This window comes from Leopardus geoffroyi, chromosome A3, assembly GCF_018350155.1.
Source record: "Leopardus geoffroyi isolate Oge1 chromosome A3, O.geoffroyi_Oge1_pat1.0, whole genome shotgun sequence".
In the NCBI taxonomy this organism is placed as follows: domain Eukaryota; kingdom Metazoa; phylum Chordata; class Mammalia; order Carnivora; family Felidae; genus Leopardus; species Leopardus geoffroyi.
In genome coordinates, this window is record NC_059336.1 from 16,820,328 (window position 1) to 16,845,099 (window position 24,772).

General features: G+C 41.3%; 1 protein-coding gene across 1 annotated transcript in view; it reads right to left on the reverse strand.

The window, feature by feature from the left end:
• The window catches only part of IFT52 (intraflagellar transport 52), a 34,658-nt gene extending 11,526 nt beyond the window's left edge, over nucleotides 1-23,132 (reverse strand). The window contains exons 1-9 of the mRNA XM_045444537.1: nucleotides 22,961-23,132; nucleotides 20,819-20,943; nucleotides 19,875-19,962; nucleotides 15,975-16,104; nucleotides 15,615-15,690; nucleotides 14,455-14,526; nucleotides 8,850-8,976; nucleotides 5,588-5,674; nucleotides 3,177-3,245 (exon numbers count right to left, since the gene is read on the reverse strand). Coding sequence (XP_045300493.1) covers nucleotides 3,177-3,245; nucleotides 5,588-5,674; nucleotides 8,850-8,976; nucleotides 14,455-14,526; nucleotides 15,615-15,690; nucleotides 15,975-16,104; nucleotides 19,875-19,962; nucleotides 20,819-20,943; nucleotides 22,961-22,981 — 795 coding nt within the window. The 5' untranslated portion in view covers nucleotides 22,982-23,132. The remainder of the gene's footprint in view (nucleotides 1-3,176; nucleotides 3,246-5,587; nucleotides 5,675-8,849; nucleotides 8,977-14,454; nucleotides 14,527-15,614; nucleotides 15,691-15,974; nucleotides 16,105-19,874; nucleotides 19,963-20,818; nucleotides 20,944-22,960) is intronic.
• Nucleotides 23,133-24,772: the final 1,640 nt, after the last annotated feature.

Consider the following 24,772-nt stretch of genomic DNA (forward strand, 5'->3'; position numbering starts at 1 on the left):
AATTCCCAACTGTGAATGCATTACCTACCTAAAAAGTACATTTAACTTTAAATAAAGGCGTGCTGACAACAAGAAGTTGACTCCTAATTGCCCTCTGAAGTCCCCTGCAACAATGTGTTCCACATTTTCCAGTGCCAGAACTTGAGGAAACACACTTAAGCATTACAGAAATAAGCCTATACAAACAGGCTCGTTTTTCTCTATATCCCAAGAGATGTATGTCCCAAGAGATATGTCTGTGTTAGAGGTTTCAACCTGGTAACAGAATGGGGGTTGAAGGTGAGAGCAATAACAAAGGCCCTGACTGTGTCAGGACACGCACAGCAGGAACATCAGTAAGGGCCAAGCATCCCAAAGGTCCTGAGGATGGTTCGCATCTTTGCACAGAGACTTGCTACCAAATCCTAGTTCAGAAAACCATCAAGACCTTAGATGTCCAGACAGAAACATAAGAGTGTTCCCAAGACCACTGGTTTTCATGACTTCCTAGCAGATTTAGAGATTAAAACTTGTCATGTAAATCCTCTTAGCTCTTTACTCAGCTACCATTTCATTAAGTAACATTTGAAACCAAGCTGTTGTCTGGGTTTGAAACCTATTCCAACATAAGATTTTATCTGAAATCATATGAAGTTTGGATTTTCAGAATTTCTTACTTTGCAGCATTACTGGGCCCAGCATTTTACTTGCCAAAGCCTTACAATGCAAAGGACATTTGCACCGGGTCTCATATGCAGAACATACAGGAGACTGCATGATTTTAGAGAAAGGCCTCAACAACCCCATCTTCCTCTGGCTCCCTATTGACACTTCCCTTCTGAACCAGTCCAGTGTCGCGTGCGGTAGACAGTCAACAACAGAGCAGCAGAAAAGCACAGGCTCCAGAATCAGCCTGACATGCGCATTAGTTATGGCTGGCCAGGTATCAATCTCAGCAGGGACCCTGAAGAATGTACTTACTTCCATTTCCTCAGCTAGAAAACAGGAATGGCAGAAACTTAGTAAGAGCAGGTGGCCACAAAGACCAGGAGCAGACACAGCATCTCGTAGTGCTGCTTCCCTCGGCCCCCAACGCCCTAACTAGGACTGGCAGCTGCCAAAGATGCCATCCACTCAAGAGTTGGGTCCTGTGAGATCTGAAAAGTGAATTCCTGACTGTACCCCAATTGTTTTATTTGGGAGGCTTATATCACTTTTCGGGAGGAATTTAAGCAAAACATCCATATACTTCATGTTTCCGTATGAGGGAATGTTTTAGACACGGGGCTCTTCTGTTTCCTAACCCAAGTCGGTTTTGGGGAGGCCACACCCTCAGCTGAGGGAGGCAGCAGGCAGCAGTCCACCATTTCTGACCATATTCTTACCCACTCCCTGCTATCCGCAGCCAGGAAATCACTTTCCTGACACTTCAGAGTTTAAGAAACAGAGACACAATTGTAGAGCAAGTAGACTTTGGGTTTTTGTTTTTTGTTTTAATTTTTTTATTTTTTAAAATAAACATTTTTGGGGTTTTTATTTATTTTGAGAGAGAAAGAAAACACACACTCACGCACGCGTGGGAGCAAGGGGCAGAGAGAGGGAGAAAGAGAATCCCAAGCAGGCTCCACACTGTCAGCACAGAGCCCAACACAGGGCTCGATCTCACAAACTATGAGATCATGACCTAAACCAAAATCTAGAGTCGGATGCTTAACCGACTAAGTCATCCAGGCGCTCCAGAACAAGCAGACTTTGAATCGAGACCTGGGTTTTGGTTCTGGCTCTGCAAGTGTTTGCTCTTGGGGCATACTGCAATCTTGCAGAATTTCCATTTCCTCATCTCTAAGATGAGAATAAGACCATCTCCTTCCCAGGGCTGTTGTAAGGATTATATAAGATGATTTATGTGGAAGTATATGATACACAGTGCTTGTATATAATAAATACAAGGGTTTAAGAAAGTCTGACAGCTGTATAGCACTTCCTACACCTTTTAATTTAATAAGTATACATCTATTAATTGAGGTCTCACAATTATCCTGTGAGACAGAGAGTACAGATATTGGTGTGTCTGTGAGAGATGAGAAAACCAGGACAAGAAAGGGTTAGAAATAGCCTGCTTAATGGGGCGCCTGGGTGGCTCAGTCAGTTGAGCGTCCAACTTCGGCTCAGGTCACGGTCTCGCAGTTTGTGAGTTTGAGCCCTGCGTCGGGCTCTGTGCTGACAGCTTGGAGCCTGGAGCCTGCTTCGGATTCTGTGTCTCTCCATCTCTCGGCCCCTCCCCTGCTCATGCTCTGTGTCTCTCTGTCTCTTAATAATAAATAAATGTTAAAAAAATAAATAAAATAAATAAAAAAAGAAAGAAAGAGCCTACTTAAGGTCTGATGGCCAGAATGGAGCAGGACAGAAAAGCAGGTTTCTGGCCCCTATTTCCATGCTGGTCTCACTCTCCATCATCTGATAAATAGTATCCTAAAGGCTTTAGGACTGTTTTTCCTAAAGGCACCAAAATTATAGTTTAAAATTTAAATTCAGATGATGTTTATTCATAAAAAGTTATTTTTATATCCTTCATATTTCTGAAAGAAGTATTTCTCTACAAATAATGATCTTGAAAGCTTGGCATATACATATAAAGAGGTTCCCATCTCAATTAATTCTATAATTCACTGATCATTTTTTTTTTTTAATTTTTTTTTTTAACGTTTATTTATTTTTGAGACAGAGAGAGACAGAGCATGAACGGGGGAGGGGCAGAGAGAGAGGGAGACACAGAACTGGAAGCAGGCTCCAGGCTCTGAGCCATCAGCCCAGAGCCTGACGCGGGGCTCGAACTCACAGAGTGTGAGATCGTGACCTGAGCTGAAGTCGGACGCTTAACCGACTGAGCCACCCAGGCGCCCCTCACTGATCATTTTTTTATAATGTGGTTTTCATCACCCCAGAAAGCATCACTTCTTTCCATCTGTCTTACAGATAAAGTAAGAGATACATAATCCTTTGGAGCTGGTGCTGGCAGCCTGGACCCATTTGTTCACTTAGAATGGTTTTTTTTGGTTTTGTTTTTCTTTAAGTAAGTTCCATGCCAAATGTGAGGCTCGGACTCATGACCTGGAGATCAATAGTTGGATGCTCTTCTGACCGAGCCAGCCAGGTGCCACTCACTTTGAAGTTTTTAATGATTCACAGACCCCTACCTCTGGGTCCTCAGCATCAATCTGGTTTAAGTGGATGTCTCCTGTCGTGAGCCACTGGAAAACAACATCCTGGATTTAAAAAACAAACACAGAGTTACACTTGGTTATTTGAGAAAACCAAAGTGGGACTAGATAACTACATCAATTAAGAAAAAATGATAAAGGGAAAAAGACTATACAGCAGTGATTCAAAAAAAAAAGAGTAACCACCATTCCCTCGGTGAAATCATACGAATTCAAAGTTTTCCTCAACCTAATGTCACTTTTACTACTGGAAAGTGATTATTTGTCTTAGGGCACTTTCACCTCTAACCACAGGCCAAAATTTATTAAAACTTGCTCATGATCAATCCCAAAACAACTCCTGTTTAAATGTGCCCATGACAGGGGCACCTGGCCGGCTCAGTCAGAAGAGCATGCAACTCTAGATCTTGGGGTCATGAGTTCGAGTCCCATGTTGGGTATAAAGATTACTTAAAAAAATAAATTAAAAAACTGGGACGCCTCAGTGGCCCAATCAATTGAGCATCCAACTTCAGCTCAGGTCATGATCTCACAGTTTGTGGGTTCGAGCCCCATGTTGGGCTCTCTGCTATCAGTGCAGAACCTGTTTTGGATCCTCTGTTCCTCTCTCTCTCTGCCCTTCCCACAATCATACACTCTCTCTCAAAAATAAACATTTAAAAACAAATAAATAAGGGGCACCTGGGTGGTTCAGTCGGTTGAGCGTCTGACTTTGGCTCAGGTCCTGATCTCACGGTTTGTGAGTTTGAGCCCCATATCGGGCTCACTGCTGTCAGCCTGTCAGCACAGAGCCCTCTTTGGATCCTCTGTCCCCTTCTCTCTGCCCCTCCCCCGCTTGTGCTCTCCTCCCCACCAAATTATTTAAATAAATAAATAAATCACTTTAGAAAATAATTTTAAAATTATTTAAAAAAATAAATGTGCTATAAAGTAGACTGTATCGGGGCGCCTGGGTGGCTCAGTGCACTGGGCATCTGACTCTTGATTTCAGCTCAAGTCATGGTCTCACAGGGGATCTCATGGGGTCTCAGCTGGGATTGAGCTCCACGTTGGGCTCCATGCTGATGGTGCAGAGCCTGCTTGGCATTCTCTCTCTCCGCCCCTTTCCCACTCATTTTCTCTCTCTCTCACTCTCTCAAAATAAACAAACTTAAAAAAAAAAAAAGAAAGTGGACTATATCTAGATACCCCTGAAATGTGTCTAGAGACACTAGAATTTCATGTAGATTCCACAGAAACAAGATCTTAATCAATCTCTCAATCCAGTAACACTCCTTAAGGCTGAAGGAATTTGTTCCATTAATGAAAAAGTTCAGGGGACCTCCTTCCTCTAGCAAGTGAGTCACCAGAATCACACCAATGTCCAGCTCTGGCACCCACCGTCTATCATTCTTCACAGGACGTGTTTCCACCACACAAAGCTGACAAACAACTGCAATGCCTTTACCTCATTCCCCACATCAACCAGTGACCAGTCCTGTCATAACCCCTCCTGACACCGCTCCTGCCAGCCGGCCCTTCCCCTCATTCTCGCCTTCCCTACCTTCACTCACGTCAGCGTCCCTTGCTGCCTGGCTGACTCTACCAACCTCATAACTGACTCCACCTCCTCTCTCTCACCTGCCACATGCCTGACAGAAGAGTTTTTCTGAAACACAGATCTGACTGTGCTCAAGGCTGCTGGACACGCTACATGGGCTCCCCACAGCTTTCTGCAGAAAGTTCAAGTTCCTGGGCTTTACGTGTGAGGCCCTGGTTGAGCTTACTCCTCACCTCCAGGGCTGGCTCCCACCCCAATTTGGCATGCTTGAAAACATTCACCATATCCTTCCCTTCTCTTTTCTTTTTTTAAAGAGGGAGACAGAGAACACCTGTGAGGGAGGGAGAAGGGCGAGAGAGAATCCTAAGCCCCATGCTCAGAGGGGAGCCCAATGTGGGGCTTGATCCCATGACCCTGGGATCATGACCCAAGCCGAAATCACTCAACTGACTGAGCTACCCAGATGCTCTCTACCTCATCCTTCTAAACATATGTCTCTGTCTCTCATGCTCTCTCTCAATGTACTATAAACTTTTTCAAAGCAGTGACTATGCCTGACTCAACTTTGTATCCTTAGTGTGAGGAACTGAGCTGAAGAGCTGTTCTCTATTTTGTTACTATCTTTTTTTTTTTTAAGTTTATTTATTTCTTTTTAGTAATCTCTGCACTCAGTGTGGGGCTCGAACTCACGACCCTGAGATCAGGAGTTCCATGTTCTTCCGACAGAACCAGCCAGGCACACCTGAAGAGCTGGTTTTAAATGAATAGATGAACTTAGCAGTACTTTTTTTAATGACATGAAAATCATACACATTATACATTAATGTGATGAGAGAGAAGAGCTTACCATGATTTTGCTGTTTTCTTCTTTATCCAAATATTGGTCACTGAACATGTGACAGGAGCCAAGAACTGCCAGCTTCCCCCCCTGGTTCTGTTGATGACAAAGTAGTGTCACATAGATCGTGAAATGCACCCCAAGCATCCTGGTCTCCCAACAACTCATCATCAGAATCATGTGAGCAACTGTCTTATATACTAAGTACCAATTCATATCAGGATTTTAATGGTCTAAAAATATCAACTATGACCACAACTACATTCCCACATGCTTCTCATTTTAGCATGAGAACTGTTTCTACAGTATTTTCCCAGTTAACTTGTAAACGAAGATTAGAATTTTAAAGGAAAAAAATATCCAAAAGCAACCTGTAAAGATTTAAAGATATTTTAGAGTACCAAAAGACAGTGTTTAAGATCCAAACAGAACACTAATCCACGAGCAAGAAATATTCATAAAAGAAAGAATCGGTTAATAAGAAAACACTTTAATTAGTGATTTAAAAAAAATCGAAACAAAATATTTTTGCCGATCAGATTAATAAATATGAAAAAGATGGCTATCAACAGCGTTGGTCAAGTCTCAGTGAAATAAGTTCTTTCACACATTACTGCTGAAACTGTCAACATATGCAACACAGCAGGTAAGACTCTCCGGACAATTTTACAGTCATAATCACAAAAAGTGAGAAATCCAAATGTTCACCACAGAAGAAGTGGTTAAGAATAACAGAACTCCTCCAGTGGTGAAGTTATAGTGACACAGGGTTTTCAGTGACATGGAAGAATGCTTTTGTCATAACATTAGGTTAAAAAAAAAACAGTATACCAGACGCTGTACAGTCACCCTAGTGTAAAGCCCATGAAGCAAACCAGCAAACTTAAGCCAAAGCAAAATGATCAAGACATCAGTTTTGTAGTGAGAGGCATTCTTTTTTTTTCTATCATGACTGTATTTTCAATTTGTCTACAATGAGCATAAATTACTTTTGTAATGGGAAAAACAGCGCAATGTTCAAACTGCAAAACGAATGCGGTTTTTCTAGCAGCATCAGGGAATTGGCACAGCTGTAAGGTACTATGAAAGAAGGACTCTCAAGAGATACAAATAGACAAATTCTATAAATAAAACAAAATTTGCAAAACGAACTGTGACTTGTACCACATTAATAGCAAATGTCTCATAGGAAAAATAACACTACTGCTATAACACAACCATTGAAAACACATCAGTTACTGAGAACAGGAAGTGAATCTGGTGGAAACGCACAGACAGAATGGGGGAGCGCCGAGTGAACTCTGCTGCGATTTGAACTGACATATGTAACTAAATACAAGAAGAGGAAAGGACTTTCCTTCTTACTACTACCCACAGTTAGACCTAGAATTTTTCTTTAATATTATTTTTTTTCCCTACCTCATTTATTTCAAATAGATTACAGATCTTCCTTTAATCCTTGTATTCTGTCCGATGGAGATCCTATGGAGATCCTACCGTTGTCTTCAGCTTCCTTTTCCAGCTTTTGTCTATAATTTGTTCCAATTAAGTAAGAGTATATCTACTCAAGGACTGATTTGCTCTTTCGATATTATTGAGTCTATCCTAGTAAAACACCTAGAAAAGATCATGACAAGCTCAAGAAGGCAATGGCCCTGGGCAAGGAGACAGCACTGCTCCCCCCCTTCCACTGGTTTATCTCACAAACTTAAAAGTGACAGGCAACATCCTCTCTGAAAGATTGTATTTATAAGGCAGGACTAAACACCTGTTAGGAAAACAGGCTTTAAATAGTTAGGCAATGGGCAGATGATAATCTCATGAGTTCAAGAAGAATCACCACAGTTAGCATAGAACTCTGTATCTAATAGATGCTTCATAAAAATCCACTAATTAAGCCAGGTAGAATTTCTGTGTTAAAAAATAAAAAAATAATTATAGTTTTGGTATTACACTACCAGAGGCCCCTTAAGACAGTGTCTCGTTACTTTTGTGCCTACTAAGTGACAGTTTATGTAGACCAATTATTTCCACATCTTAAATCATTTAATACTTTAATTAAAAAAAAAATTTTTTTTTTCAATGTTTATTTATTTTTGGGACAGAGAGAGACCGAGCATGAACGGGGGAGGGGCAGAGAGAGAGGGAGACACAGAATCGGAAACAGGCTCCAGGCTCTGAGCCATCAGCCCAGAGCCTGACGCGGGGCTCGAACTCAGGGACTGCGAGATCGTGACCTGGCTGAAGTCGGACGCTCAACCGACTGCGCCACCCAGGCGCCCCAATACTTTAATTTTAAAGAAATATTTCCAGTTTTTTGGGAGAGAATAACAACCATAATAACTATTTTGAATTTTGTCTAAATATCACTTTCAAACACAGCATAGATATTTATTTACTTTCTAATAAAATGAGGTCAGAGCTTTTAAATATGGAAGGGAAAAATACCTAAATCCCACAAGAAAAATAGGATATGAGGAACTAAAGAAAAACTGGGAGGTCAGCTGGTGATTGGTAGACAAATAAAGGTGAATTCAGCAAAACATGAATTAAAAGGCAGTGGTGGGGCACCTGGGTGGCTCAGTTGAATGTCTGACTTCGGCTCAGGTCATGATCTCATGGCTTGTGGGTTCAAGCCCCGCATCGGGCTCTGTGCTGACAGCTCGGAGCCTGGAGCCTGCTTCAGATTCTGTGTCTCCGTCTCTCTCTGCCCCTCCCCCACTCATGTTCTGTCTCTCTGTTTCTCAAAAATAAATATTTAAAAACATTTTTTTAAGGCAGTGGATAAGTGGGGTCGCAATGAGAGGGGCTATGTCCTCTGGGACTACATGCTCCCACATTTTGTGGGGTCTCCAGGATGACAACTGAGCAACTAGTCTTCTGACATGTTGCTCTGGGACAAACTAAAATAAAGGCAGCACGATTCTGTGTGTTTTGGTATAGTTTGTTAACTCAACCTTTCCCTGAATGGGTCCTCTTACACTCAGAATGACAGCCTGTAGTTACAGACGGTTATAATATAGACAGCCTCATGCTACAGTGGAATAGCTGTGGATTTACAATGATAAGAGCTGGGTTTAAGTCTTGACTCCATCGATTATTGGACGATCTGCTATTTCCCCATAAGTAAAGTATAGTTAATTGAAGTACTACCTCACAGGGCTGTTGTAAAGACCAATGAGAAAATACATGAAACCCTTTTGGAAATAGTAGTTTTTATTATTTCAATAATAAAAATAACATATCCACCCATATCTAAGAAAGGCTGTACCTTCGAGTGATAGAAAGCCAGAATGGGTCTGTTCAGCGGGAAACAGACAGAGCCTGTGGACAGAACAGCCACTGCTGGTTTCATGACACTCAACGTGGCACCAAAAGGATAGACAAAGGTGAGAGCCCTGTAAGAAATGAAAGAAATCATCAAAATTTTTTAAAAAATGAATAAAAATTTTTTGAAGATAATCTCAGCGCTTCTTGAACAATTCAAAATCAAACACAAAATTAAAAAAAAACACGTAAAAAAAATTTTCTCTAAGCTTTAGTTTGTTAACTCAAAAACTGGTATAACTCTAGCTACTGGTTTAATAAAGCATTTAAAAATATATCAATGTAAATTAACAACTTCTAATTGTATGTGTAAATGACTGTAACTAGAAGAACTAAAGAAATCCCTATGGAGGAGGAGGAGGTAGAGGAGTCTCATCTAAGAGCTGAACTAGAGCTATAAATGAGCTTGCTCTGTGTGACAATGTCTTCCAGGTAAACATTTTCCTCTTCCTTAGAGATCTGACTGGTGTTATCTCCAGGAATGAGTGGCTGTCATTAGAAGGCTGTGTTACCAGTGAGTACTTATGTGAGTAAAGACCTGCTACACAGACCTGCCTTGGAGTCATTCCCCTACTGTGTCCTAACAAGACTTAAGAGTATCTAGAGTGAATCAGTCTGACTTGAGGCAATGTACTCCTGGAAAGGGTATAGGATGGTGGAGGAGGGGGGGAGGGGCGGGTAAGGGTGGGATGCAGACCTTGCAGTATGGACAACCCCTGCAGGAGGGGTTAAGGTTTTACTGAAAGTAAGATGGAGCTCTGCAAAGGTAGTTATTTGAAGGAAGTGCTCTCAGAATGGAGAGCAACAGGAATCTTATAACAAAGCATAAAGTTAGAAATCGGCAGGGGGTTGGGGGGAAGCACCCATGAAGAGCTCCCTATAAAGATAATGTTAATTTTCCTTTCTCTTAGACCAAGCTAAAAGAATTTTCTTTTTAGCTTAAGTTCACAATGATTTCCTGCTAGTGTTAAGTCTTCCCCTCCCTTCAGTCAAGTCTCACCTATCCCTCTGACTTCTGTGTCATATTGTGGGTGAGAAGTGGCACCTGCCCCACATTCTCCATTCTCCCCTTTTCATCCCTACCCAAGCAGTAGCCCAGGGAAGGGGACCATAGGCCATGAATCCTAGGCCAGAAGCAGAAATAAATGAACAGTTGCCGGGGAGCCTGGGTGGCTCAGTCGGTTAAGCGTCTGACTTGAGCTCAGGTCACGATCTCGCAGTCTGTGAGTTCGAGCCCTGCGTTGGGCTCTGGGATGATGGCTCAGAGCCTGGAGCCTGCTTCCGATTCTGTGTCTCCCTCTCTCTCTGTCCTTCCTCCACTCATGCTCTGTCTATGTCTCAAAAATAAATAAACGTTAAAAAAAACTTAAAAAAAAAAAAGAATAGTTGCCATGCAGGAAGAAAAGGGATGTGGGGAAAATGGTTACATGGATGTCGGTGCATATCCTTGCCCCACACTTTCCCCAAACACACTCTAAGGAGATGATTCTCAAGGAGGAAGGGAGAACGGACACTTGAGTTATATGATGAAAACTGTCAGCTATTATTTATACTCCTCTATTTCTTTTATTATTACTAAGAAATCAATCAGACTGACATTTTGATAAGACTTTGAGCATAAGGCTATACACCCATGCAAAAAACAAAAACAGGACTTTTCCAAACCACACACGAATGAGTAAGATTAGCAGACTGAATAACTGGGAAAGTGTATTCCCAACTTTAAATGTAAGGTCTTAGGGCCTTATATGTAGAGGTCCTAAGGTGGGAATGAATGTAGTGTATTTAAGGAATTAAAACAAAGCCGGTGAGGCTACGGCTGAGAGAAGGGAAAAGGGACATGATAGAATATGGGCAAAATGAGAACCTGAGACTCCAATAGGTCAAGATATCTCCAAACATAAAGCACAACTAGTTCTCCACATTTCAAAGCCTGCCCAGAGAGTGCTGCTTCCAGGATGACCCAGAAAATAACCAACCAGCCCTCTGCCCTTCACAACTACTGAGGACATAATAATGCAACAGCAGGTAAGATACTATGCCATGTGCCTTACCAAGCACTTCTACAAGTATGGCCTCACTGGATTTTCCCAACAACTTTGTAAGATTCATGATGTCTCCATTACGCAGACATGGGAACAGAAGCTAAGAGTAACTTGCCTGGGTCACCTTGCAAGTAAGACACAAAAATAAAAATTTCTACCTCCAAGTCCAAGTGCTTTTACCTACACCAACTGGATAAGCTGACACAAAGCTTAAGAATTAGATTATGATCGGGACACCTGGGTGACTCAGTCAGTTGAGCATCTGACTTTGGCTTAGGTCATGATCTCACAGTTTGTGAGTTTGGGCCCCGCATCGGGGCTAGCTGTTGTCAGTCTGTCAATGCAGAGCCCACTTCAGATCTTCTGTCTCCCCCTCTCTTGGCCCTCCCCTGCACAGTGAAGGAAACAATCAGCAAAACTAAAAGCCAATGGAATGGGAGAAGATATTTGCAAACGACATATCAGATAAAAGGTTACTATCCAAAATCTATAACCTCAACACCCAAAAAACAAATAATCCAGTAGAGAAATGGACAAAAGACATGAATAGACACTTTTCCAATGAAGACATCCAGATGGCTAACAGACACATGAAAAGATGCTCAACATCACTCATCATCAGGGAAATACAAATCAAAAGCACAATGAGAGACCACCTCACACCTGTCAGCATGGCTAACATTAACAAGTCAGGCAACAACAGATGTTCGCAAGGATGTGGAGAAAGAGGATCTCTTTTGCACTGCTGGTGGGAATGCAAACTGGTGCAGCCACTCTGGAAAACAGTATGCAGGTTCCGCAAAAAAATTAAAAATAGAACTACCCTACAACCCAGCAATTGCACTACTAGGTATTTATCCAAAGTACACAGGCGTGCTGTTTCGAAGGGACACATGCACCACAATGTTTATAGTAGCACTACTGACAATAGCCAAAGTACAGAAAGAGCCCAAATGTCTGTCGGCTGATGAATGCATAAAGATATGGTAAGTATATACAATGGAATATTACTCGACAATATAAAAGAATGAGATCTTGCCATTTGCAACAACATGGATGGAACCAGAGTGTATTACGCTAAGTGAAATTGGTCAGTCAGAGAAACACAAATATCATATGACTTAACTCATATGTGGAATTTAAGACACAAAACAGATAAACATAGGGGCGCCTGGGTGGCTCAGTCGGTTAAGTGTCTGACTTCAGCTCAGGTCATGATCTCACGGTTCGTGAGTTTGAGCCCTGTGTTGGGCTCTGTGCTGACAGCTCAGAGCCTGGAGCCTGCTTCAGATTCTGTATCTCCCTCTCTGTCTGCCCCTCTCCCACTCATGCTCTGTCTCTCTCACTCTCAAAAATAAATAAACATTTAAAAAAAAATTAAAAAAAGAAAAAAAACACATGAGCATAAAGGAAGGGAAGCAAAAATAATATAAAAACAGGGAGGGGGACAAAACATAAGAGACTCTTAAATACAGAGAACAAACTGAGGGTTGCTAGAGGGATTTTGGGTGGGGGGACAGGCTAAATGGGCAAGGGGCATTAAGGAGGATACTTGTTAGGATGAGCACTGGGTGTTATATATAGGTGATGAATTACTGGATTCTACTCCTGAATTTATTGTACTATATGTTAACTAACTTGGACATAAATTTAAAAAAATTAGATTATCGTTCTTGAATATCAATAATATTAACTCTATGATATAAATTGCCATACGTTTTTCCCCTTTACGACTTTACCTTGGTTTTATCCTAAGAAAGATCTTCCCTACTCTAAGATTATAAAATATTTGCCCACACTTTTTTCTTAGTACTTTTATGGTTTTATATTTTTAACATTTAAAATTTTAATCCATCTGAAATATATGAGTGTGTTGTGAAAATGGAAATATTTCGTCAAATGGTTACCCACAATTGTGCTATCTATTCTCCAATAGTTTGTAACGTCACTTTTACTATAAACTAATAATTCCCACCTCTCATATATATTGAGTCTGATTCTAATTTATTTATTTTTCACTATTTCTGTGTTAGCACCACATTAATTTAATCACTAGAGTTTTATAATATGCTTTAACTCCATAAAATGTTCAAGTCCTATGGGGTGAAATACCTCAAAATAGAAAGGTAAACTGGAAAAAATATCTGCAACACAGGGAAGTCTTATAAATGCATAAGAAAAGACAAACCATCACAATAAAAATGGGCATAAAGTAGTGAAGAGGAAATTCACAGAAGAAATGCAATCAGCCAAAAGATTTTAAAGGTCATCCTACTCAGTAATAATCAAAGAAATGCAAATTAAAAGAAAGAGATATCGCCTTCACTAGAATACTGCAAGCTGGCAAGAGAGGAAAAAGGAGCACGTTCATAGGGACAATAAGTGCTATAAACTATCTGGAGGGCAATTTACCGAAGTATCACATTTGGCAATGCATCAATTGGAAAACCCTTGACCCAGAGATTCTAATGCTATGAATCTAGCCTTACTAAAATATCTGTATAAGTGCACAAAAATTGTACATACAAAGACATTCACCAAGTGCTTCATTTATAGTAACAAGTATAAAATTCTGTTTGTAATATCAACATGGAGCAGACGTTCAGAGTACAGGCCATGGAGCAGAAGTTTAAAACTAAGTTCTGACACTTATTAGTCAAGTGAGCTTGGGCAATTAACCTCTCTGGTATCTCGTCTATAATCTTAGTGTGTTGTTGTGATGATTAGAAAGAGGTAAAAATTCCTGTCACAGAGTAAGTGTTCAATAAACATTAGGTTTAACTATTAAAACGAAATATCACCAGGGCTCCTGACTGGCTCAGTCAAAAGAGCATGCAACTCTTGATCTTAGGGTCATGAGTTCAAGCCCCACGTTGGGGGTAGAGATTAAGTAAAAACTTTAAAATAAATAAATGAATACATAAATACATAAAGCAAAATGTCATAAATGACCTAAATGTTCAATAGGAGATTGGTTAGATAACTTAGAATAACTCAAATTTAATCTAGTCATTAAAAGGATATGGTACCTATCTGTATTTTTATATATGAAAAAAAATCTAGAAATCTAAATACCATAGTATTAAGAATAATTGTCTTGGGGCGCCTGGGTGGCTCAGTCGGTTGAGCGTCCGACTTCAGCTTAGGTCACGATCTCGCAGTTTGTGAGTTCGAGCCCCGCATCGGGCTCTGTGCTGACAGCTCGGAGCCTAGTGCCTGCTTCGGAGTCTGTGTCTCCCTCTCTCTCTGCCCCTCCCCCCCCCCACTCTGTCTCTCTCTCCTTCAAAAATAAATAAACATTAAAAAAAAGAATAATTATCTTTGGGGAAAGGAGCATACATTTACAGTGGAGGGCTTCTATTTTCTTCCTTTGAACTATTCACATTGTTTTTTTTGGTAAGAATGACTTTTGTAATCAGAAATGAAAACGCTTCACTTTGAAAAAGAAAACTCTTTAAAATGATAAATACATCCTCTTTAGGTAGCCTCAGAAAACACACTCACTGGGCATTGTTTCCACTGCTCTCCTCGTCAATGATTCCAGGCACAGCCTTCCCTGCAGCTCGGCTGATTTCCCTTGAAGAAAAAAAATCTAGTAAACAAAAAATTTTTAGAATTTCACACCCCATTCATTAATAATAAGTATGAATGAACTGCAAGCATTTTTCAGACTTGTTCAAAATGTAATTCTTGAAACTTAAATAAAGGTACATCTATACACCTACACCACTTTGTGTAGCTTGCAAAAGTTAACATTAAAATATGAGGATCAGTTCTTTCTTGACTCCTGAGGGAAGGATCAATATACTAGACCACATTCTAGACTAGACCCACATTCTAGTCCTATATTCTAGACTCCATATCATCAGACTCAGCAGAGTGCCTGGCACGTAGCAAATTCAAGCGTGGAATGAAAATTTTTGAATATAGGGAAAAGCTCACAGAGGCCACCTGATGGTGTTCCTCTCATGCATTCATTTCCCACTTCGCCAAAGCCCCTAATTTATCCTCTAAGATCCAGTAAATCAGAAAAAAAATTAACTTCATCCCAGGCTCCAGGGGTAGAGAATATGACCTCGCCACACCATCAGGGTATTCTATGTCTCCTGCCACAGTGACCAGTTCAGGATGGGCATGTGGCCTAGGCCAGCTCCACCAGAGCAAATTGCAGGACTACTCTTGCTGGGAACGCTGTGATCAAGACAGGCTCTCATGATGTGGCGTGCAGATATAAATTTGGGAACTGCTAAAACTATTGAGCCCACACACAAAGGAGAGCAACGCCAAGAGAACTGGAGAGCAATGGAACTGGAGCCCGACAACATCATGAATTTTCAATCCACACCCTAACCCTGCCCTATTTCTGGGCTTTTCAATGACATGAATCAGTAAAATCTCTTTATTGTTTAATCCCATTTGAATAGGGTTTTCTGTGCTTATAGCTGAATGCATTCTAACTGACAAAAAGGTGAATGTGGAATAAGGTTTCAAAAGATGGGAGGAATATAACTTGAGGAATGAGAAGTAATATAATAAAATAAATTACAATATAGTGAAATAAAACAAAAAGGCAAGAAAGAAGGGCCAGCGAAAAGAATGTGTGAGAAGAGAAGAGAGAAGATAGGAATTATTTGTAAAAACATTTCTGCTTTCAACATGCTTACCTATTCAAGACTCCATTGGAAACCAGAGCTTCTTTAGGATGGAAATACTTATAATATACATTTCTAACCACAGCATCTTTAAAGGGCAAAGAGAGGAAGTTGCACCTTAATTAGAAATAGGTTTGATATTAGATGAATACAAACTTGACCTGTAAGAAACCCTGGAACTCTGTTGCAATTCCTCCCACTTTATAAATGGAAAAAGCCTAGCCCCAGAAGGCTTAGACCGCCACTGAGATCAGAATGCCGGACCATGCACCCTCAGCCCAGGGCTCTTCCCATTGTACTATTAGGTCCAGAGGACTACAGTATGTATAATAAATAGGAAATGGCTACCTCTACTAAAATGATAATAATTACCATTATTAATCATGATTCCATATTCTTCCAGGAGAAAGTTAATATTGGTGTCGTATCTGGATTCCCCACCCTCTCCTAGCATCACAAGGATATCACCACCACCATCAAGGTATTTCTTCAGGACTTCAAACTACATAAAAGAAAAAAAAAATCTATGAATATACCCCAAAGACTTCTGTCCAAAGTACTATGAAGAAAAATAAATAAATCTATGAGGCACTTAAATATAAACATCTGTAAGATATATAAAATTTACTCTCTATGTAGGATTTCAAGCTTGTTTTTAAGTACAAAGTTCCAAAATACTCAAACTGAATTGACATTTTCCACACTGACTATCTGGAAAGCAAACTCAAAGTGGAAAGTATTAGCTAAAAGAAGCTCACAGGTCATTGAGCAGCATCCCCAGTCTCAATCTACCAGATGCCAATTGCACCTACCGTCTCCTGCCAACAACCAACGATGTCTTCAGACATGGCCAAATGTCCCCTGGGGCCAGGGGAGAGTGTGTAGAAAAAAAATCACCCCGGGTTGAACACTATCGCTCTGGACCATACCTTCCCCTGCCAGCCAAGGACTCAGGATGAGAGTATTGTACACCACCCCCAGGGAGCAATTCTGGTCAAGTCACTGACTGATCAAGCCCTAGTGAGAAATGCATGGCATCTGCTTATCTTCTAGGAAGCTCTCTCTTGTTTTCACAAAGCTAGAGAAGGGAGAAAAATCTAGGGCTGACCTTGCTGACCCAGCCTGAGAAAACCTGGGGTGAGTGGTCTAGACCAATAGTCCCTCAACTTTCCTCAAGCACCCCAACAGCAAATAATGTGAAAGTAAAGTATGTATATTTATATAATTATAGAACATACTCCCAAAAAGGAAAAATGTGAAGGATAATAAAGATATGACAAATATCATTTCCCCCTGGCACCTCAGTGATTGATCACACACATCCCACTTTGGAAACCACTGGCCCAGCCCAGCTTTGCTACAGACAAACCTTTGTGCTCTTGCACACTCCCTGGATTTCCTTCTCTCTCCCAGCTCCCCAAATATAGAAGACATAGTGCAACAGTTAACATCACCAAGGGGGCTTGCTCCCAAATGAGACATAATTTCACAGATCCCAAACTGTGCACAAGACTGTGCCCTTCATGGGGATCCTACATACCTATTTAGCCTTTGTTTCAAAATGTGGAATATCATTGATGGGGGGTGGGAGGGAGGAGAGGGTGGGTGATGGGTATTGAGGAGGGCACCTTTTGGGATGAGCCCTGGGTGTTTTATGGAAACCAATTTGGACAATAAATTTCATATATTATAAAAAATAAATAAATAAATAAATAAATAAACATAAAAAAAAAAAATGTGGAATATCAAGAGGTGCTCTAGTGTATGTATGCTCAAGCAGTAACAAACTGATATTCTTCTAGGTTTATACACCAAAACATTGACAATTTGAAGTACACATGTTCTTTTATAACTCATTTTTTTTAACTACATTACAGTTGAGACACTTTTTTCAATGGTGGTGGGTTATATTACCTGGGCTTTTCAATTCAGAATAGTAAGTGATGAATCACTGAATTCTACTCCTGAAACCAATGTTGCATTGCATGTTAACTAAAATTTAAATTAAAAATAAAATAAAATAAAATAAAAAAGTTAAAAGTGCTTCTGCCTTTCCTTCCTACCTCGCTCCACCTCTAAAGTGAAGGCAAGGTGCCAGGAACTGGTCTGGTGTGAGAACATTTTATTAGGCTAAATATGCCTCTCAAGGGATTCTATCATTTGGAAGCCACTGCCTTCCATCTCTAAGAGCTCGAAGTAAGGTTTGACCTAGTGCCTGTTCCCTCTTGGGGAAAGGACCAGGCACCTATCTCTGACCCTCTTTCCAGATGCCCTGGCTTTCCTGACACTGCCTGCTCCTCAGCAAAACCTCCTCACGTCTCTTTGTTTTCACTAGTTGGAGAAGGGAAGTTGGTGGGGGGGAGGGGAGTGGGGGAGGAGGATAAGGGAGGTAGCGTGTAGCGTGAGGCCACTCCAAATCAACGGGGACTATGGAATATACTATTCCTTTGCAGGCCACTGCATGCTGTGTGTACATTTCCCTCAGGCTCTCACTGGGTGGGGGCAGCTGGCCACCTCCATGTTCCTATTAGGAATTCCTGTTCCTTCTCTCAATGAACCTGATCAGTTATGTCTCTTCTCAGGTGACAAGGTGGCCTTGCAGTTGGGTCAACAAACAAAAGAACAGAAATGCTTCCCTGTAGACCTCCTCCCTATGTCCCCATCCAAAGTCAGAGCAGAAGACTGGACCACACCGGTGCCACCCTGCCACCACCTCCCTACTCCCCACAACCCTCCCTGAGCACCAAAGCACTTTCACATCTCTGTCAGAAAGGCTCTTGCTGTGTTCTGGGGTTTCTGTTTAGTTGTGGTAAAATACACATAACATAAAATTTACCATCTTAACTATTAAGTAGTGTTAAGTAGTGTTAAGCACATTCACATTATTTGCAACCATCACCACAATCCATCCCTAAAACTCTTTTCATCTTGCAAAACCGAAGCTCAATACCCATTAAACAACTCCCCATTTCCCCCTCCTCGAACACTGGCTACCTCGATTTTTTTTTTCTTTTAGTTTATTTATTTAAATTCAAGTTAGTTAACATACACTGTAGTACTGGTTTCAGAAGTAGAACCCAGTGATTCATCATTTACATATAACACCCAGGGCTCATCCCAGCAAGTGGCCTCCTTAAAGCCCATCACCCATTTAGCTCACTTCCCCACCCACCTCCCTCCAACAACCCTCACAGTTTGTTCTCTATCCTTAAGAGTCTCTTATGGTTTGTTTCTCTCTCTGTTTTTATCTTATTTTTCCTTCCCTTCCCCTATGTTCATCTGTTTTGTTTCTTAAATTCCACATATGAGTGAAATCATAGGATATTTGTCTTTCTCTGACTTATTTCCCTTAGCATAATACACTCTAGTTCTATAGAGACTGAAGATGACAGAAAGAAATGGAAAAAACATTCCATGTACATGGATTGGAAGAACAAATACTGTTAAGATGTCTATACTACCCAAAGCAATGTACACATTCAATGCAATCTCTATCAAAATACCACGATTCTAACTTTATATGAATTTGACTACTCTAGGTATGTCGTATAAATGGCATTATACAGTACTGGTCTTTTTGTAACTGGCTTATTTCATTTAGCCTAACATCCTCAATACTCACCCATGGTGTAGCATGTATCAGAATTGCCTCTCTTTTTAAGGCTGAATAGTAGTTTATCACATGTATGCCACATTTTGTTTATCCATTCATCTGTTGGTAGACTTAGGTTGCTTCTGCCTGTTGGCTATTGTGAACAATGCTGCTTTAGACATGAATGTACAAATAGCTCTTTGAGATTCTGCTTTCAATTTTTTGGATATATACCTAGAAGTAGGATTGCTGGATCATATGATAATTCTATTTTTAATTGTTGAGGCACTGCCATGCTGTTTTCCATTTTACCTTTTCATCAACAGTGCACATGGGTTCCAATTTCTCTACATTTTTACCAATACTTGTGTTCTGGGTTTTACATTTATCTTTGTTTACTCTATGAAATAGAATTAAAAACAGCTTAAATTTAAAAGGAATTTTCCTGTTTTCAAATGTGGCAAACAAGTATGGCCGTATTTAATTAGCCTCAACTATGTGTCTGGCACTTTATATGCATTATCTCAGTTAATGATCACAACAACTCCACGATGAAAAAAGAGATGAAAGTGATTACTTTAAGGTGATACAGTGTATGGTGAAGTGGGATTCATATCCGGAATTTCAGAGCTTATCTGCCAACCATCTCATTGTATTTCTTCTTTTTGGATATTACTTACCTCAGCTGCAGTAAATTTTTCCCTTGGCCCAGCTGTAATCCACAGTTTCACCCCAATTAGCTTCTCAGATGTGATTTCATCTTTTAAACTAGAAATGGGATTTTTAAAGTATTAGATCCATAATTTAAAGCAATTTATGAATTACTCTAGCCTCTAGACTGTATGGAACCAGAGGCCACAGAGGCCCAGAGATGAAGGGATTTAGAGGTATCAGGTACAGCCTCTCTCCCAAAGTGAGAATCCCCTCTACAGGCTTATCTGAGATCAGCCTCTGCTCAAATACGTCCCCTAGGCCAAGATGCCCAAGTTAAACATACAGGAGTATAAAGAGTCCTCCAACTACTAATTCAATCAACTCTACATTAGTTTGTATAATTACATAGCCTTATCCATTAAGAAAAACCATTTACACACACAACAAAGGCAGAGAGGAATTCTCATCTTTCCTTTCCCTAAACTGAAGTATTGTCCGAAGTTAAAATATGGAGAAAGCCTCTAACCTCTTAAAAAGTTGTGTATGTATAATTAGAATAATTATTTGATTTGTGATTTGGGGGACAACTTAATATACTAATTGCCAACTTTTAAAAAATATGTTTTTATAATAATTTATTTACTTTTTTTTTTTGAGAGGCAGCGAGCAAGCAGAGGAGAGGGGCAGAGGGAGAGAGAGAATCTCAAGTAGATTCCACGCTCAGTGAGGGGCCCAACGTAGGGCTCAATCCCATGACCCTGGGGTCATGACTGGAGTCGAAATCAGGAGTCGGATGCTCAACCAACTGAGCCACCCAGGGGCCTCTATAATCAATTTATTTACTTCTGAATGTTCTTCATATTGAATTTCTCCTGCCTAAACAACCTCTTACATAAGAAAGTAAAGACTTTCCAATATTACCAGCAGGCTATTGTCATCACTTAGAAAGGAAAACAATATATATGGTCACCTCTGAATCTTCCAATTACTCCGAAGTCTTTTCTGCATGGATTTATAGCCATTGTTGGTGGTAAATACTTCTTTTTTGTACGCATTGAAAAGAATGGTGCTCCGAAGCTCTTTCTCCATGGTTACCTTATGGAAAAAAGAAGAGATCAGAAAAAATGAAACAATAAACAATATTCCAACAGACCATAAATGGAAAAAATAGTCTTCTTCTAATTTATCAAGAGAGGAAATACAGCTGCAACCTAGTTATCAAATCCCTACAATTCTCAAAGATTGAGAGTGAAATGCATACTCACAGTCGCAGAAACCTGAGGCTATCTCTGGCTTTGCTTCTTGTCTCTGGCCCTGGCCTTCCCACCAGCCTATTCTCAGGACCCTGCCCTGCCATCACCCTACCTTTATGCCCTGAGACCATGATGCCCACCTGATTTCTGACTGCTAACTACTGTTAAGTGTGGGGTATAGCCCTTCAGATTCTTTATTTTTTTAATGTTTATTTATTTATTTTGAGAGAAAAAGAGAGCATGAGGGAGGGAGGGGCAGAGAGAAAGGGAGAGAGAATCCCAAACAGGCTCCAAACTGCAGGGCCCCATGTGGGGCTTGAATTCACTAACCATGAGATCATGATCTGTGCCGAAATCAAGAGCTGGACGCTTAACTGACTGAGCCACCCGCGTGCCCCTGGTTTAATATTTTTCTAACTGACATTAATTACTTTCATAGATTTACCTGTCTTTAGACTTAGCTTCTAGTAGCTTTTTTGGTTTGGCTTGGTGGAATTTTGGAAGCCAAACAGAGGTTTTAAATTTTTTGGAGTCTTGGGGCGCCTGGGTGGCGCAGTCGGTTAGGCGTCCGACTTCAGCCAGGTCACGATCTCACGGTCCGTGAGTTCGAGCCCCGCGTCAGGCTCTGGGCTGATGGCTCAGAGCCTGGAGCCTGTTTCCGATTCTGTGTCTCCCTCTCTCTCTGCCCCTCCCCCGTTCATGCTCTGTCTCTCTCTGTCCCAAAAATAAATAAACGTTGAAAAAAAAAAAAAATTTTTGGAGTCAATAGTATTTATCTTTTCCTTTCTTGCTTTTGGATTACATGACATATTTAGAAATTTTTTTTTTTTTTTTTTTTTTTTTTTTTTTTTTTTTTTTTTTTGCTGTGCTAAGTTTACAAATACAATGCTTTCTTCCAGTACTTTGTTATGTGGTTAAGTTAAATTTGGTCTGTTTGGAATTTATTTGGGTGATCAAAATAAGCTTCATTACTGTTTTTTTTTTTTTAATTACAATAAAGCTGCCTGACATCAAACCATCTTCTTAATGCTGATTTGAAATACCCCTTGACTACATAATAAATCTCTAGAAGTATTTGTATTTGGATCTATTCTGAATTCCATTATTTTCTATCTGCATGTAAGTTCCCGCTCATTTCTATACTATTTTAATTATTATAACTTTATAATATGTTATAATATCTGGTGGTGCTGGAGAACTAATCCTCACTAACTTTTTAGAATTTTCCTGGCTAGTCTCATATTTTTTCTTCCAATTGAACTTTAAAATCATTTTGTAAGCTCAACAAAAACAAACCTCATGATTACAGCACCACTATCTTTCCATGTTCCAACCATCCTTGTACACTATTGTTTTCCCAATGTGTACATACAATACCCTATCCAGCCTTTCTCAGTTAACTAAAAGAAAAGTCTCCATGGTTAGGATAGTGGCTGCATGATCTAGTGCATGATTATGCCCTAATGAACTCCACCACTGCTTTCACGAACATCTTTTCAATTATTTCGCCTTCACAAACCCTATTGGAATTTATACACGTCTGTCTTTGCCGTTATTTTTGCTGTAGGACAAATTCCCAACAATTTCCTAGGATTCCTAGGAAAACGGGATGAGACAATGCTCTCTGATACTCAGCAAGAGAACTAAACAGCCCAGCCACAGGCAACGGAGATTCGAATGCAGTCCGAAAGTTCGGGATCCGGGCCTACATCTGCGGCCCCAGTTTACTTTATCTCATAAGACCTCGATTTTCCACAAGACTGGTCCAGAGGCCCCAGGAACAGGCCGGCGAGGCCCCCGCCAGCTCCCAGGACGCTACAACGGCCATGCCGGCCCATCACAGTCGGAGCCCTTCTTACCTGAGGCCCAGTGACCACCATCTTCACCTGACACCGCCCAGCATCCTGCGGCCAGGTATCCAAGGCCGCTTAGCAACGGCGTAGGCGAGGCAGCGCGCTGGGGAGGCGTGCACTGCGGCGTGGACCTACCTCCGCAGCAACGTGATGACGACAGAACGGAAGACGCCATTTCTCCTTGAGCGTCACGGGGCTGGAGGTCAGGGGGCGGAGCTAATATGGGACTGTACCATTACATTGGTTGAGGGGTAAACCCAAACAGAACGTGAATTAACTTTAGGCCAAAAATAAACCCATCTCGTTTCGTACTTTAATATCAAGTATTACTGGAGACTGATATAACTAGTAGGACCCTGGGGCCCAAACTTCGCTCCACCCTGAGGGAGGAAAGTGAAGGCTTCCGGCGGTGGCGGGTGGGAAATGCCCCATCCTCAACTCCCAAGAGCGCAGGCGCACAGCTCCGGGGCGAATCTGGGCGGAGAGTGGAGGACGGAGTCTAGCTGTCGGAAACGCCAGATGAGAGGTTCTTATACGTGCTGTGGAAGGGTTTCGGCGACTTGGCACCTCGGGAAGCCTTCCCCGCGAAAGATGGACAAGTTTAGTGGTGCGAATGGTCACTCGAGATAGTTCTTCCTCTTTAGTTAGCCCCGCATCTCTGAGCGCCAAAGTGCTAAGCCCAGGATATGACGGTGAACTCGCCCTCTAGGCCTTCCCAGACGGGGGGGTTGGACCTTGGCCAGATCCTACCAAACAGTGAAAATATAAACTGCACTAAGGGAGTTGTGAGGGACCAGAGCTGATCTGAAAGGCGCTCCGGATGAGCGGAGTAATATTGATAAGGCATGGGCTGGAGAAGGAACTGCTACACCAAAGAGCCATCGCCATCAAAATGAAAAACCAGGCTCTAGTAACCACCAACAGGCCACAATTTGTTCCAGGGGAGCCCTTGCCTGCCCTGAGAGTGTGTAGACTGTGTGCAGTGCCGCCGCCTCACCGGCGCAAACAAGAGCAGAGACACACCACGGTTTTGGTTCACATTTACGTTGTTAAAATCTTCAGTTAAGTACAGAGCAGTAGGAGGCTTAGGAGCTTGAAACACACAACTCTGTTGCCTTTACACAACTACTGCCACTGCAAAGTTATAAAGTGAAGAGGATGGTTGAGAATTCTCTTCGTGGAGATGCTGTATTTTGGTGCGAAATTAATACAAATGGAAGTGAGGGGAGCCTGGGTGGCTCAGTTGGTTAAGCATCTGACTCTTGATTTTGGCTCAGATCATTATCTCATGCATGGTTCCTAAGTTCAAGCCCCACGTGGAGCTCTGTGCTGGCAGCCTGGAGCCTGCTTGGGATTCTCTCTCACCCTGTCTCTCTGCCCCTCCCCTGCTTGTGCGTGCATGCTCTCTCTCAAATAAGTACACATTAAAAAAAAAGAAGAAGAAGTGATGTATTCTACTAGAAAGGGTACATAGGGCGTGCCACTCGACAGTTTGGACAGGTCTGGAGTTCTTCTGCCTGATGTGCAGTCAGTGTTTCCTATAAAACCAAAGGAGTACCTGCTCAGAGCATTTCTCCCACTGATGGAGGCTGTAGAAGAGCATGGGTTTTAAAAGCAGCAGCCACCAAGTTCAGTTCCTGGCCGTGCCTTGTACCAGCTGGGTGACCTTGGGCAAGTTGCTTAATCTCTCAGAGTGAATATTTATCTGAAGAGTGAGGTTAATAATTTCTAAATTCTGGTTTCTTGTGAGGATTGTAGACAATGCATGTAAAGATCAGAATGTGCTCAAAAAACATAGGAAAAGCATGATCAATATCA